The 13,721-nt window shown below is 53.9% G+C and overlaps 1 protein-coding gene across 3 annotated transcripts in view; it reads left to right on the top strand.

The window, feature by feature from the left end:
* Positions 1–13,534, top strand: part of Adarb1 (adenosine deaminase RNA specific B1) — a 108,143-nt gene extending 94,609 nt beyond the window's left edge. For all 3 annotated transcript variants that reach the window (XM_048346091.1, XM_048346090.1, XM_048346089.1), the window contains 3 exons: positions 5,660–5,841; positions 11,783–11,961; positions 12,843–13,534. In XM_048346091.1, coding sequence (XP_048202048.1) covers positions 5,660–5,841; positions 11,783–11,961; positions 12,843–13,022 — 541 coding nt within the window. In that variant the 3' untranslated portion in view covers positions 13,023–13,534. The remainder of the gene's footprint in view (positions 1–5,659; positions 5,842–11,782; positions 11,962–12,842) is intronic.
* The last annotated feature ends 187 nt before the right edge of the window (positions 13,535–13,721 follow it).

Below are 13,721 nucleotides of genomic sequence, written 5' to 3'. Positions count from 1 at the left end.
TCCCCGCTGTGTGGTGCGAGTCCTTCCAGCCGCCCCGCTGTGTGGTGTGAGTCCTTCCATCCTCCCTGCTGTGTGGTGTGAGTCCTTCCAGCCGCCCCGCTGTGTGGTGTGAGTCCTTCCAGCCATCTTGTTGCATATGTGAATCTTTCCAGCTCGTTCCCAACTTCTCTTTTCCAGAACCATTTGGAGTTGGGCACTCTTCCCTGATCAGGTATTTATTCCAAGAGTTCTCTGAAGGACCAAGTACCTCAGAGGCCACCTGAGAGGGACAAAGGGGACTTGGCACAGGAAGCTCAGCCTTTCTGCACCGCCTGCTTGTCTTTTCATTCATGGATTGTGGTTAGGCTCTTTGTGCTGAATGTGCTACAGACTGTGATATTTTAAACTATTGGCTCCCAAAGGAAAACACAAGATAATTCCCTTGTCTGCAGCAGGTGTTTGATCTTTACTGATGAATTTAAGCTAAAAAGTTTCCTTTCCACACTGGTTTTGCTGCACCCCATGGTTCTGGTATGTTGAGTTCATCTTCCTGCATCTGAAGTGTTTTGTCATTTCCCACATGGCTTCTTTAATTCATTGGCAATCTCAAAGAAAGTTCCCTGTTGTGCTCAGCTGCTTCGGGTCCAGGATGGACTACTTTATAGAGAACAGGTTTGTGGGAGGTTTCCACAGGGCAGCAAGCTCTGATGAGGATGCCGTAGACAGCGTCACCTCGTGGATCACAGCAGCACAGTGGCAGGGGCTCGCGTGGAAGGAGGAGATCATGCCATCAGACAGCAGGCCAGAGTGTGGTGCCAGGGGTCGGACTCAGGCTTGCATAACGGCCCTCTCACGAGAATTAGCCAAGGGTCTCCAACAGCTACTTTCCAAGATCAGTGCCCTCTGACTTCTAGGCTCCACCACCTAAAGGCCTCCATCTCCTCCCACCACCTCACCAGACCTGGCTTCCCACGCATGGACCCTCTGTGCAAGCCTCGCCCAAACCCCAGCAGGTAGCTAATGCTTTACTTACTTACAATATTTACACTAACGTTTCTATGATAATAGGCCTGTGGTTTCCTAAACTTTGCAGATTCCCTTACCTAGCTTTGGAATCAATGTTATACAAGTGTGGTCGAGTGAGGCTTTCTTCTTATTGTTCCAAGCCCGTGCTCAGAGGCAGTGTGCAGAACGCAGAGAAAGGACCAGTCCTTAAGTCATGGTGGCTGTTGTTGCCCTCGTAGTTATCATAGCTAAAGATAGATCCAGAGGTTTCAGTTAGAATTTTAGGTCCTTTTCTGGTTACTAGTTTCTTAAAATTTTGTCTTGTGTGGTTAAAATCCTGGGCCTTCATCCTATCCTAGAGCTTGGGAATTTAAGACTGCTTTGAAGTAGCAAGTTGAGGGGTTGTGAGTGGAGGCAGAGGACGTGGGAATGTGGTGGAACCGAAGTTCATGGTCATGAAAGTGAGAGGAGAGGAGGGTCCAAGTATGTCGGGGAGGAAGGATGCTCGAGCCAGCCCAACAGTTCCTGCTCCTACCATGCCAGGCATGGGCTGCACAGAGGCGAGGCTAGAACCAGGTCTGTGTTGCAAAGTCAGAACTGGTGGACTGACTCTTCAGATCTGGGCCTCTTGTCTTGTACTTACCTTACCATCTTGACCAAAAACATAGGTGAGCAGAAGCAATGCAGGTGTCAGAGTGGCCAAGGAAAGCCATGGGCAGGAAAGCCAAGATCTAGTACTAGCAAAGATGTCCAAAACAATGCCAGTTGGGTAGAGCCCTGTCTCTGCCCAGAGAGAATGCAGGAGGCCCTGTGGGCTGGGCAGAGCTGAGCCATTTTCCTCGCAGAAGGGCGCCCCAGGTGGGGGACAGAGAACTGTGGTAGTTGATGGTGGGAAGAGTGCAATGTCTGTGCATGTGGCCAGCCACCTGGCTGGCAGACTGCCAGTGAGGGCTCCGGGGATGGGGGGGGGGGGCGTTGTCGGGGATGGGGAGAGGCTTGCGTGGGGTTTGGAGTTGTGGGGATGCTGATAGTCTGGGTTCTGCTTGCTGCAGCCTGTGTCTCCGGCTGCAGGGGCTGTGGGTCACACCAAGATGAGCCAGATGAGAACAGGAGGCTTGGTTAGCACCAGAGACGGGCATGGGAGGGCAGGGAGCAGGGGCTTCTGGCAGAGGTTAGAGGCATAGAGAACCCAGGCCCCCCCCAGGAGCCCCCCAGGAGCATGCTGCATGGTTGCTTGTTTTAAGGAGCACACGTGACTTTCTTGGATTGGTTTGGTTGGGTTGAGAGTTGGAAGCAGGGAGATCTGGGGACACACCAGGGCAGCTGCAGGCCTGGGTCTAGTTGCCCATTGGTGGGCAAGGCTGCAGAGGCTGTCCGTGGGGGCCCAGCTGCCCACTAGCAGAGCGCCCCTCCTGGCACAGCCTGGGCCAGGACGGTGCAGGCACTCCGCGGCCACCTCTAGCCAGCATCCTGGCCTCGGTGGGTGCCATGGTTTGTGTAGCGCGCGCTGTTGCTGCTCGGAGTCTGTGGTCTGGGGAAGGCGGGCAGCCGTGTTCTGCAAGGCTGAGCCTGTCGGCAGAGTTGGCTGAGGAGCCTCCCGTTTTTAGCCCCGGGCCTCCGCGGAGCCCTGGAAGCTCCCGGGAGCGAGCAGAAGAAAGGAGTGCTAAGAATTAATGACTCCTAACAGATGCGGTTCTGCGGTCTCACCCATTAGTGAGCCCCTGGGATATCTGCATTAGAAAGGGGCTCTGAGGCCTCCTGCGCCCCTTCAGCTTTCTCACAAAGCAGGGAACTTGCTTCTTTTCCTTTCTGTGAGTCTAGGAATTGAGGCATTCTTCCATTCAACACATTTGTAAGTCCTTCCTCTGGGCAGCCTGCAGGCTTGTGCTGCGGGGACTGGCCTGCGGACGTGGCAGCACTTCTGCTCCCCTTGCAGTCTAGAGATGAAAGGAGCTGGGCAAAGAAGACCCGGGATTTGTGCCTAAACTTAAGAGGGTGGGACCCAGGCTTGACCCCCTGAGTTCGGGGTGAAGGAGGGGAGTGGGGGTCTCGAGGGTGTTGGGGCTAGTGTGGGAGGAGGGCTGACCTGCGTGCTCACGGGTCCTGCAGCGTGCGGCTGCCCGTCGGCGAGGGCTGCGTTAGAGGAGAGGGTGGCATTCCTTCTGCCAGACAGAGGTCAGGCCTTACATCTCTTCTGAGCGTGGATCCCCGGGATTTATACGGAGGACCGATCGCTGTGAGAGGAGGAAAGGAGGTGACCGTGACCCCACCATGCAGCCTGAGCCGCTACAGGCTAGACACGGGCAGAACAGATGGGTCCTGCTCTGCACGCCTGCTTATCCCGAGCCCGCCACTGGTTTAGTACTCAGACCTAGAGGCCCCCGCTGTCCACTGCGGTCCGGGACAGTCTACAGTACGGTGGGTGTGGTCTGGGCCCACGGTGGAGGACGAGCCCAAATGAGCATCACCTTGCTGCACTGCGAGTCTGCTCTACGCCCCGCTCCCAGCCCTGTGTCTCCAGTCTGCCCACCTCCCTGTCCCGCTGGTGCTCACTGGCTCTTTCGGCAAGGCACCGCGACCTCTCCCCGCCTGTCCCTTTCCCCTGAGGCCCAGTGCTAGACCCCGACATCACATCCTAAAAGGTGCCGTGATGGGCCCTTGTCCTAACACACCTCACCCAGTCGACAGCCACTACAGCCACCGGGATGGTTCGTGGCTCCGCCACCTGGCCTGCCTCCCCGGTACCTGCAGCTAAGATGTGCCTTCCTCCCACAGCCTGGTACCCCAAGGAGCCGCCCTTGTACCCCCCTCTTACAGGTGGAGCACATCTTCCTTTTTTAGCACCCTATTCTTTTCCTCGGGTTGATTTACCTCAATTAGTGGTTCTTCAGTTAGTTGCCTTTTTGTCGCTTTGTTTTTAAATGATTGATTCTTATTAGCATCTGTCAGTTATACAAGAGGGTTTCATCTTAACATGTCCATTTAAGTATACAATGCATGTCGGCCACCCCTCCATCTTTCTCCCTCCTTCCCTCTGCCTTTTCACGAGCTGTTCTCAGCAAGTTTCCTTGTTCTATTTTCAGGCATGTACGTGAAGTATTTTGACAGTGTACACCTCCTCTCCCCTCTCCGTTCATCACCCTCCTCTCACTAGTGCCTGCACCCCAGACAAGACGTTTCAACCACCTAATATTGTTTCCACTGAGGTGCATTGTAATTACTCAGAGGGGATTACCATGGTAATCCCCTACATGCGTGCACCACAGTCAGATTGATTGTATACGTATGTATATGATTATATAGGTGCTTAAGTATGTGTTTGCGTTTTAGGTTCAACGTCTACATATGAGAGAAAACATATAACCTTTGTCCTTCTGAACCTGGCTTACTTTTCTTAATATGATGTGTTTTAGATCCATCCATTTCCCTACAAATGACAAATGTTATTCTTCTTTATGGGTGACTAATATTCGTGTGTGTGTGTGTGTGCGTGTGTGCGTGTGTGTGTGCACATATACATACTCCACATTGGCTGGATTCATCGGTCAGTTGTAGGGAATCTAGGCAGTTTCCAGGTATGGGCTGGCTTCTGCGAATACAGCTGCAGTGAATATTACATTCCTTTGGATACATGCCTGGAAGTGGCCTTCCTGGGTCCCGGGGTAGTTCTGCTTTCTTAGGAAGCACCACGCTGATCGCCCACGGTGTATTAGGGCTCCTCTTTCCCTACATCCTCATCTACATTTTGATTTTGTTTTCTTGATGGCCATTCTGAGTGGACTGAGATGGAATCGCAGTTCTAAAGAATCAGTAACCTGGCCAGGCACTGATGGCTCACATCTGTAATCCTTTCTCCTCGGGGGGCTGAGATCCGAGGACCGCACTTCAGAGCCAGCGTGGGCAGGAAAGCCTGCCACGCTCTTATTTCCGGTTAACCACAAAAAGCTGGAAGTGGAGTTGTGGCTCAAGTAGTAGAGTACTAGCCTTGAGCAAAAAAGCTCTGGGCGAGCGCTCAGGCCCAGAGCTCAAGCCCCAGGCTCTGAAGGGGAAAAAAGAAAAGCATCGGCGCCCGAGGGGAGCCGGTCTCCTTCCGGACCTCCACCGCCACGCGTGAGCCGAGCGGTGGGTGTGCAGGCAGCGCGGCCTGCGCGGCTGGGGAGCGAGGGCGGGCCGCACGTGGTGGAGTGGAGCAGCTACTGATGTAAACCGGTGGGAAATGCCAGCTCGGCCGCTCCCCCCTTCTGTCTGTCTCTGCTGTCTCCCGCTCTCCCTGCCCTTCCCAGCGGGCCGTCCCCGGCCCCGCACGCAGCACCGGGGCGGGTATTCCAGCAGTGAGGTGGACTCCTGCTGGGGCGCCGTTTCCAGTGGCGGTGATAAAATGAAAGCTTTTGTTGTCGGAATTTCCTGCAGGTTTTCATCAGAACCGCGAGGCCCCTTGATCCCTCCGCAGAGCTGATCTCCCGCCCTTGTGTGGTGGCGGGAGCCTGCCGGCAGTCACCGCGCAGCCTAGGGCCGTGTTGAAACACGTTTTCTGTCTAGAATTGTAGCTGGCCGGCCGGCTGGCCCCGTCTCCCCGCCGCGCCCTCCACCGGCCCTCCGTGGGGCGCTCGCCGTGCCTGCCTGTGGCGCGGCCCCGCGGTCCTGCCCCCCTGACGCGTGCCCCTTCTCCCCGCAGCTGGAACGTGGTGGGCATCCAGGGCTCACTGCTCAGCATTTTCGTGGAACCCATTTACTTCTCCAGCATCATCCTGGGCAGCCTGTACCACGGGGACCACCTCTCCCGGGCCATGTACCAGCGGATCTCCAACATCGAGGACCTGCCGCCCCTCTACACCCTCAACAAGCCCTTGCTCAGCGGCAAGTATCCCCCGCCCCCCCCCGCCCTCCCCCACACACACCTGAGGTCACGGCAGAGCCTGAAGGGCTGCACAGGACGCCCGTCTCCAAGCCTGCCGGGCCCGTCTGCAGGGCCCGTGAGCCCCTCTGCAAGGCGGAGGCCCTTCACTAGCCGCGGACCTTGCTGTGGTGGGGAGATGGGTGCGCACAGCACTTTCCCCCCCTCTTCACGCACATGACCGCCGAGCAGCAGAGACCCACAGATGCTGTGGCAATGACGCAGGCGCTGGCGCTCCCGCTGTAACGGGCTGGGCCCGCAGGGCACCGTGGTTACGGGAGGCCACCCCGGCACCCTCCCAGGGACGAGTGGCCACCTCAAGTGGGAGCCGAGCACGGGCGGCAGGTGCACTGGCCACAGGCCGGCCCCTCCTCGGTCCTGCCCTGTCCTTCACACCCTCTGTTATCCATTTCTTTTCTTTTCTTTTTTTAGAATTTCAGTGGCTAAGAGTAAAGTGAACAGGAGCTTTTGAATTCACGGGTCCTAACTTCTAAGCCTACCCTTATTTAAAGGGGCACAGTTAAGGTATTTTTACCCTTTAAAAATGTTACTTTACTTACTACTTTTTGAAAGCACGAAACTAAAACCATAATCCGAAACTAAAACAGGCTCCTTGTGGTGTGCGTGAGCTCTGCTGTTTTAGTGCTTGGCTACTAGCACGTCTTTAGTGGACAGAAAGTAAAGTGGCCTTTCCATGGGGCGCCTGTAGGTCCAGGCAAGGCAGTGTGCAGGTGTGGAAAGACAGAAATCGTCTCAGATCGAATTCTGTAGCCCCTGACTCTAGCCACTTCTCCTCAAGGAAAACTACGTTTACTGATAACACTCAATGGGTGAGTTTCAACCGGAAGCATCATGTCATTTGGATTAGTGCATGAATCTCTCGTGAGCCAGGAAATGCTTCTCCTCTGTCCTGTGTGATGCATTTCAGAGCGGGTGCTCTATAGGCTGTTGCTAGAACAGCCTACCCAAGGCCGGTTTGCAGGTGGCAAACCCAAGATCAGGTGGGTCTCCTCTGTTTTTCCTCAGGAGTCCTCGTGAGGGACAGGAGGCATGCCCTGGGTGGGGGCATGAGCAGGACACCGTAGTGAGACAGCAAGCCAGAGCGCGAGGCAGAGTCAGCTCACCAGTTATCCCGCCTTGTTCTCACAGACACTGGGAGGACTGCAGGCGTGAGCCACCAGCGCCTGCCCTTTACCGCTCTTTCACTGCAGACATGGTCACTAAACATGAGCAAACCAGGCAATGCTGAGGAACCAGAGGAACGAGAGCCCCTGAGAATAAAAGGGCTCTGTGCCCAAATGCTAACCCGCATTAAGAGAAAAGGACATAATACACCGAGAAATGGGGAAGTGAATTCGTTTACTGAGTGGGTGGGAACTGGAGAGAGGCTTTCTGGCCCCGCTTTGCTGTGAGCAGTCTTCCCATCTACAGAAGAGAGGCAGTGTGCATATGCAGGCAGTTTTCCTCCCGAGGGGAGTCTTTTCTGGCTCATGGCTCTTGCATGGCCCATTTTCATTCCCAGCATGGTATTTCCAGGAAGACACATCCTAATGAGTCCAGCCTGGGTTTGGGGGGGCTCTGAGAGGGCAGTACAGACCCAGAGGAGGGAGAGGGGGAGGCTGTCTGATTCTTTCATTCCTGATTCAGCCTGGGGGGCCCAGGGGGTTGGTGCCAGCTGACAGGCCACAGTGTTCTCTGTGAGCTTAGGAGATGCTTCTTAAAGTCAGAATGAAAGTCCTGGAGAGGAGGGTCTTAGAGACCTCCTCTCTCTATATTGGGGGTCTTGTGAGACCATCGTGGACAGGGTCATTCATCATTTGAGTTGACTCCTGTCCAGGCCTTTACTGTTTCATACTTGCAGAATAAAGGCCACCTCCAGTCAAGACTGTAAGCTGCATTTTTCCTAATCTATTAGTAAGGAGCTAGTAATCTCTTAACAAGAACCCATAGTTCCTCTAACCATCTCCCATTGATTGTCACCTGTAAGGGTCCATTTCCTATCACCCTACTGTGTGAGGGGTGTCTTTAAGTGGAAATTAAAAAAGGGTCAATGCCAGCTTTTCTGGTTTTTCTTTTCTTTTTTTTTTTGGTGTACTGTTATTAGGCCACTTCCCAGTTTCTTTGTATTTTTTGCTCTAAAAGTTCTGATTCAGCACACTTAATTTACAACAACTGGGGGACTTTCATTACCAGCCAAGTCGTTCCCGCTTTTATTGGTTTCTGCACGGTGGCCTATGATCAACTCATTACCCTCCTTCTCGCTTTGCAGCCCTGGGAAGATGAGCTGCTCATGTCTACCAGGCCCAGGATGCAGGGAAAGTCATTGCTCTGACCATTTAGGGGCCCTGTGCCCCAGAAAAAGCATATGGGTAGTATTTGAGCCTCAGGCTAGCTATTTTCTTTTTGCTTTATTTACTCCATTTGGGCTAAAAATGACACTTTAATTAGCATAAAATAAAAATACAAAAAATGTACTTTTTAGCATCTTACAATTTTTAGTTAATTGACCATTTAGCGTTAGTGCAGACGTTGCAGTTCTAGGGTTTAAGTATCCTTCATCCGTGATCTTTAGATTTTCCCAGAAATAATAGCTTGCAAAGGAAGATGGAATAAGATGCAAGCATTACTCATCCTATTAGTTTAATCCTATTGCAGCCAGAGATTCCAACCAATTCTACCTAATGGTGGGCACGCTCCGCCCACCCCCAGGAGAAGCCGTGCTACAGTGTCTGCAGTGGGACCGCTCTGCAGCCAGCCTTGCAAGGAGCAGAGCCACACCCAAAGCGTGTCTCCGTCAGGAAAGGGTGCACTTCCACACACAGCCTGGAAGCCCAAGGGGGCCGGGGGGCGCGAGCTTCTGGGCTCTGTGCCTCCCTAGGTCAGGCCGTCTTCCTCCACGTTCCAGGGAGTCCTCTCTGCAACTAGAATGCTCATGATGCTCAATCTACATATTCATGCTCTTGACCTGGCTCTTACTTTTACAATGCCAGCAGCGGCTGGGAAATCCTGCAGAGTTGCAGTTGTGCCGGGAGAGCACCTATAGCAGACTCCTTTTGAACATCCATTCCCTCCGGGTCTAACAGCACCCTTCTCCTAAACGCACACGTATGTGGCTGAACTCCATGCTTTCTAAGGGGCCCGGCATGTGGAGGGAGGGCCTCTCCCCTTGCCCTTTGTGTTTGTCATTTTGGTGAATTACTGTAAGATGGTACTTCTGCCCTGAGGGCAAAGTTCATTTCAACAGAGAGAGTATCCTGTTGACCCAGGGCCACTTGGTGACACATTCCTCCACTTCCCATGAATTGTCTTTGCAACATTTGTCAGGAATCAATTAGCAACGTGTGTGTGTGTGTGTGTGTGTGTGTGTCCACCTCTGGACTCTGTGGCAGACACTGATCTTACGGGTCTGTTCAAGGCGTGTCACACTGCCACGATTGCTGTCCTGATGGTAGATTTTGAGCTCCGCAAGCCTCAGCCCTCCCAAGTCATCCTTCCCTTCTAAAGAAGGACCTAGACTCCTTTGGTCCTCCTTGTATTTCTGTAACGATTTTATAATCTGCTTTTCCATTTCTACGCCAAAGCCTTCTTGGGTTTCCGTTTTGATTGGGTTACTTACGAATGTGTAGACCAGTCTGAGGAGAAGCAGCGTTTTAGCAATTTTGAATCTTCCAGTTGACAAATACAGTGTGTCTCTCCCACTTATTTCCGTCACCTTTTACTTCTCCAAGCAGTGTTTACATCGTGTGTGCCTTCTGTCAGATAGATGGGTACATTTTTCATATTCCCATTGCTATTGTAATTGCTGTTTTTGTTTAGAGTTCCATTGTGTGTTGCTGATCTATGAAAATGTCGGCTTTCTAAGAGATGCTGCTGGATTTTCTTAGAGGTAGCCATGTTGTTTCTGCCTGTGTGATTTGGATGTCCTTGCTGTGGTCCACTCCTGTTTGCACTGGGTAGGACTTTCCGAACAGTGATCAGAGAACTTCCTTGCCTAGTATATGCTCTCAGGAGAAAGAATTAATTGCTCACCAATGAATAAGATGCTCTTTACTTTTTCATCCATGACTTGATAAGTCTAAGGAAGTTTCTATTTCTACTTTGCTAAGGATGTTTAATCAAGAATGGATGTTAGGGGGCTGGGGATATGGCCTAGTGGCAAGAGTGCTCGCCTCTTATACATGAAGCCCTCGGTTCGATTCCCCAGCACCATATATAGAGAAAATGGCCAGAAGTGGCGCTGCGGCTCAAGAGGTAGAGTGCTAGCCTTGAGCAAAGAGAAGCCTGGGACAGTGCTCAGGCCCTGAGTCCAAGCCCCAGGACTGGCAAAAAAAAAAAAAGAATGGATGTTAGATTTTATTCAGTCTTTTTTGTCTGTTCTGAGATGGTCATTTGGTTAAGATCTTTATTTGTTAATATGGTGACACCGGTGTTTAAAAAAAAAATACTAAGCCAATCTTGCATTCCCGGGAAGCCCTAGGCTTTTGTTTCCTTTACATTTTGTCAGTTGTGGGGCTTGAACTCAGGGCCTAGGCACTTTCCCTGAGCCTCCGTGCTCTACTACTTAAGCCATAGCACCACTTCCGGTTTTTGAATGGTTAACTGGAGATAGTCTCACGGGGACATTCCTGCCCGGGCTGGCCTTGAACCATGATCCTCAGATTTTAGCCTCTTGTGTAGCTAGGATTACAGGTGTGAGCCACTGGTACCTGGATAGATTTTTTTGTTTTGTTTTGTTTTTTAATTCTTTTTTACATGTTGTTGGATTCAAATATATAAATTTTCTTAATAATCTTTGCATCTATAATATCCTGATTTGTAGGGGATTTGGTCTATAGTTTTGTTTTAATTTCTTCTTTGTACATAAAATGTGTGCTCTGATGTACTTCTTCCTCTGTAGTTTCCTGGAAGAGTTTGTTTAGAGCTCACATTAAAGCTTCCTCTTCTTCTTCTTTTTTATTTTTTTCTGGTCCTGGGACTTGAACTCAGGGCCTGGCTCTGCCCCTAAGCCTCTCTGGGCTCAAGGCTAGCACTCTACCACTTGAGCCACAGCACCACTTCTGGCCTTTTCTGTGTATGTGGTGCTGAGGAATCGAACCCAGGGCTTCATGCATGCTAGGCGAACACTACCACTAAGCCACATTCCCAGCCCCACATTAAAGCTTCTGTAAGTGTTGGTTAGAATTCACTAGTGAAGCCATTTGGGTTTAAAGGGTTGTTAAGAGAAATTGTCTAGCTACAAATTAAATTTCAATAAGAGGTGTAGGGCTATTTCTGTTCCTTTCTTCTTGAGGAAGCTTAGTAATTTGTGTAATTCTAGAATTTGGCCATTTCATCTCATCTGTTAAACCTGTTGATATGAAAGAGTTCACAGCCTCACTCTATCATGTTCTCACTGTCTGTGGCATGTCTAGTAACATCATTTCTTTTTATTCCTTAAATTGGTGATTTGCATTTCCATATCAGTCTAGACTAGGTTTATCAACTCTATTGATCATCTCTAAGAATCCAGTTTGGGGCTCATTGCTTTTTTCCCCTAATATTTTGTTTTATAGTTTAATGATTTCTACTTGGAGCTTGCTTTTTCTGCTTACCGGTTTCCATGTTCTAGTTTTTTAGGCGTTAGCCCCAGAGTGGGATGAGGCACACTAGGTAGGAGGTCAGGCCCCCAATTCCTGGGCACGGAGTGGCAGCAGGCAGGGGCTGGTGGTGCTGCCCCCCACCGCGGGCACCCCCCACGGCGGGCAGCACCCCATTCCCTCTGCAGATCGGCGTTTTCGCTCAGTGCTTGCCCTGCAACCTAGTGTGACACCCCCCCCACCCCATCCCCCCCGCCCTGTAACAAGCTGGCACCCTCCCCAGTCAGATGGGGGCTTGACGCCACCCCACGGGTCCCCTCTGTTTCAGGCATCAGCAACGCCGAAGCGCGGCAACCTGGGAAGGCACCCAACTTCAGTGTCAACTGGACCGTGGGTGACTCCGCCCTCGAGGTCATCAACGCCACGACGGGGAAGGATGAGCTGGGCCGGCCGTCCCGCCTGTGTAAGCACGCGTTGTACTGTCGCTGGATGCGTGTGCACGGCAAGGTACTGAGCCGCCCTCACCCCTGTGACGGCTCCATCCCCAGCTCCACCCCGTCCTCCCGTCCCTCCCGTCCTCCTGTCCTCCTCCCATCGCCTCCTCACGACTGCCAGCTTAGAAGCACGGCCCTACGCCTCCGGGCGCCAGCCGCTCACACTTGCAATCCTAGCTACTCGGGAGGCTGAGGTCCAAAGATGGCAGTTCAAAGCCGGGCCAGGCAGGAAAGTCTGTGAGATTCTCATCTCCGATGAGCCACCAAGCTTCGTTCGAGGGGTAACATGCTAGCCTTGAGCAGAAAAGCTCAGTAGCCAGGCCCTGAGTTCCAAAACAAACGAACAAAAACTACATGGCCCTGGCTGCACAAGTCTGGGACCATCTCCACGGCCGGCCGCCCCCTCGCTCCCCACGGCCGGCCGGCTGGCCCTGGGTGAGGACACCTGCCGCTCCGATTCTGGAAGCCGTGGGAGGGGAAGGGCCAGCCACCCGCTCTAGCACCTTCTCCCGGGTCCACGTTCAGCTCTGTCGTCCACCCCGGGCTCCAAGACCCGTGCTTTAGCTGCAAGGCCCTTTCCCAGAGTAAAGTCTTACCCGATTCTCGGGTTAGTCTGCATCCACCCCAAGTCGAGCGTGGGAGACGCGCGACCGGCCCGGAGCCCGCCCTGCCCGGGGGGCTGGGTCCATGTGGCGGCGTCCCACCCTCACGGGGAGCGGGCCGGCCCCGAGGCGCAGCGGCGCCCGGGCCAGAGGAGCCCCGCGGCCCCAAGCTCCACCGCAGGCGCCGGAGGCTGCCGCTCAGAGCCTCCGCCCTCGCCCGCAGACACCAGGCAGGGCTGCCCGCCGCGGCCCCCGCCCGCACGGGCTGACGCGCGCCCTTGTTCTCCCGCAGGTCCCCCCACACCTGCTGCGCACCAAGATCACCAAGCCCACCACGTACCACGAGTCGAAGCTGGCGGCCAAGGAGTACCAGGCGGCCAAGGCGCGCCTGCTCACGGCCTTCATTAAGGCGGGGCTGGGCGCCTGGGTGGAGAAGCCCACGGAGCAGGACCAGTTCTCCCTCACACCCTGAGCGCGGCGGGCTCGGAGTCCGGGGCGACGCGGGGCGACGCGGGGGGCCGCGGCACCCGGCATCTCTCCCCCAGAGCCTCGCGCGTGAACTCGCCACGGTGGGCGCACAGCTCGGAGAGGGCGTGGGGGGCCTGGCGCCGCCGGGCATCCAGCTTCGTCCCCAGCACCTCACGCCTGGCCGGGCTGGCGTGGGGGATCGTGGGGTGCTGGGCATCTCACGCGTGAACGGGGGTGGGTGTGCAGTGGGAGGCGTGAGAGGGTGCGGGGCCCATGCCGCCACCCGGCTTCCCCCCCCCCCACCCCGACAGCTTTCTATCTCCGTTTACGTTAGAAATTGAGTTCTACTGCGTAGGGCTTCTTTAAGTTTAGGAAAATAGAAAATTACTTTGTGTGAAATTCTTGACTAAGTAATTTATTCAGAGCTAGGAGTGAGGTTTGCCAGGTGGGAAGTCATCACGCCCGGCTGCATGTTTACTCGCAGAATGATTCCTGTGTGGAGGGTGGGAGCGTCGCGTGGGAGGGAGACCCTGACGCGCACACGCACGCGCACACGCACGGCCGCGCGGCTTCGTGGCCGCGGTCGGTTGGGCCCCACGGCCGATGGGCAGTCCTGTCAGGACTGTCCCCAGCCCAACCCATGTGGCCTGCGTGCACGGCCACCGGACCCGACCCACGGCAGCAGCTCTGAGTCCTGCAGACT

Source organism: Perognathus longimembris, chromosome 5 (assembly GCF_023159225.1).
Source record: "Perognathus longimembris pacificus isolate PPM17 chromosome 5, ASM2315922v1, whole genome shotgun sequence".
Lineage (NCBI taxonomy): Eukaryota > Metazoa > Chordata > Mammalia > Rodentia > Heteromyidae > Perognathus > Perognathus longimembris.
Note: the sequence above shows the minus strand (reverse complement) of the source record. Positions and strands in the feature narration are given on the sequence as shown.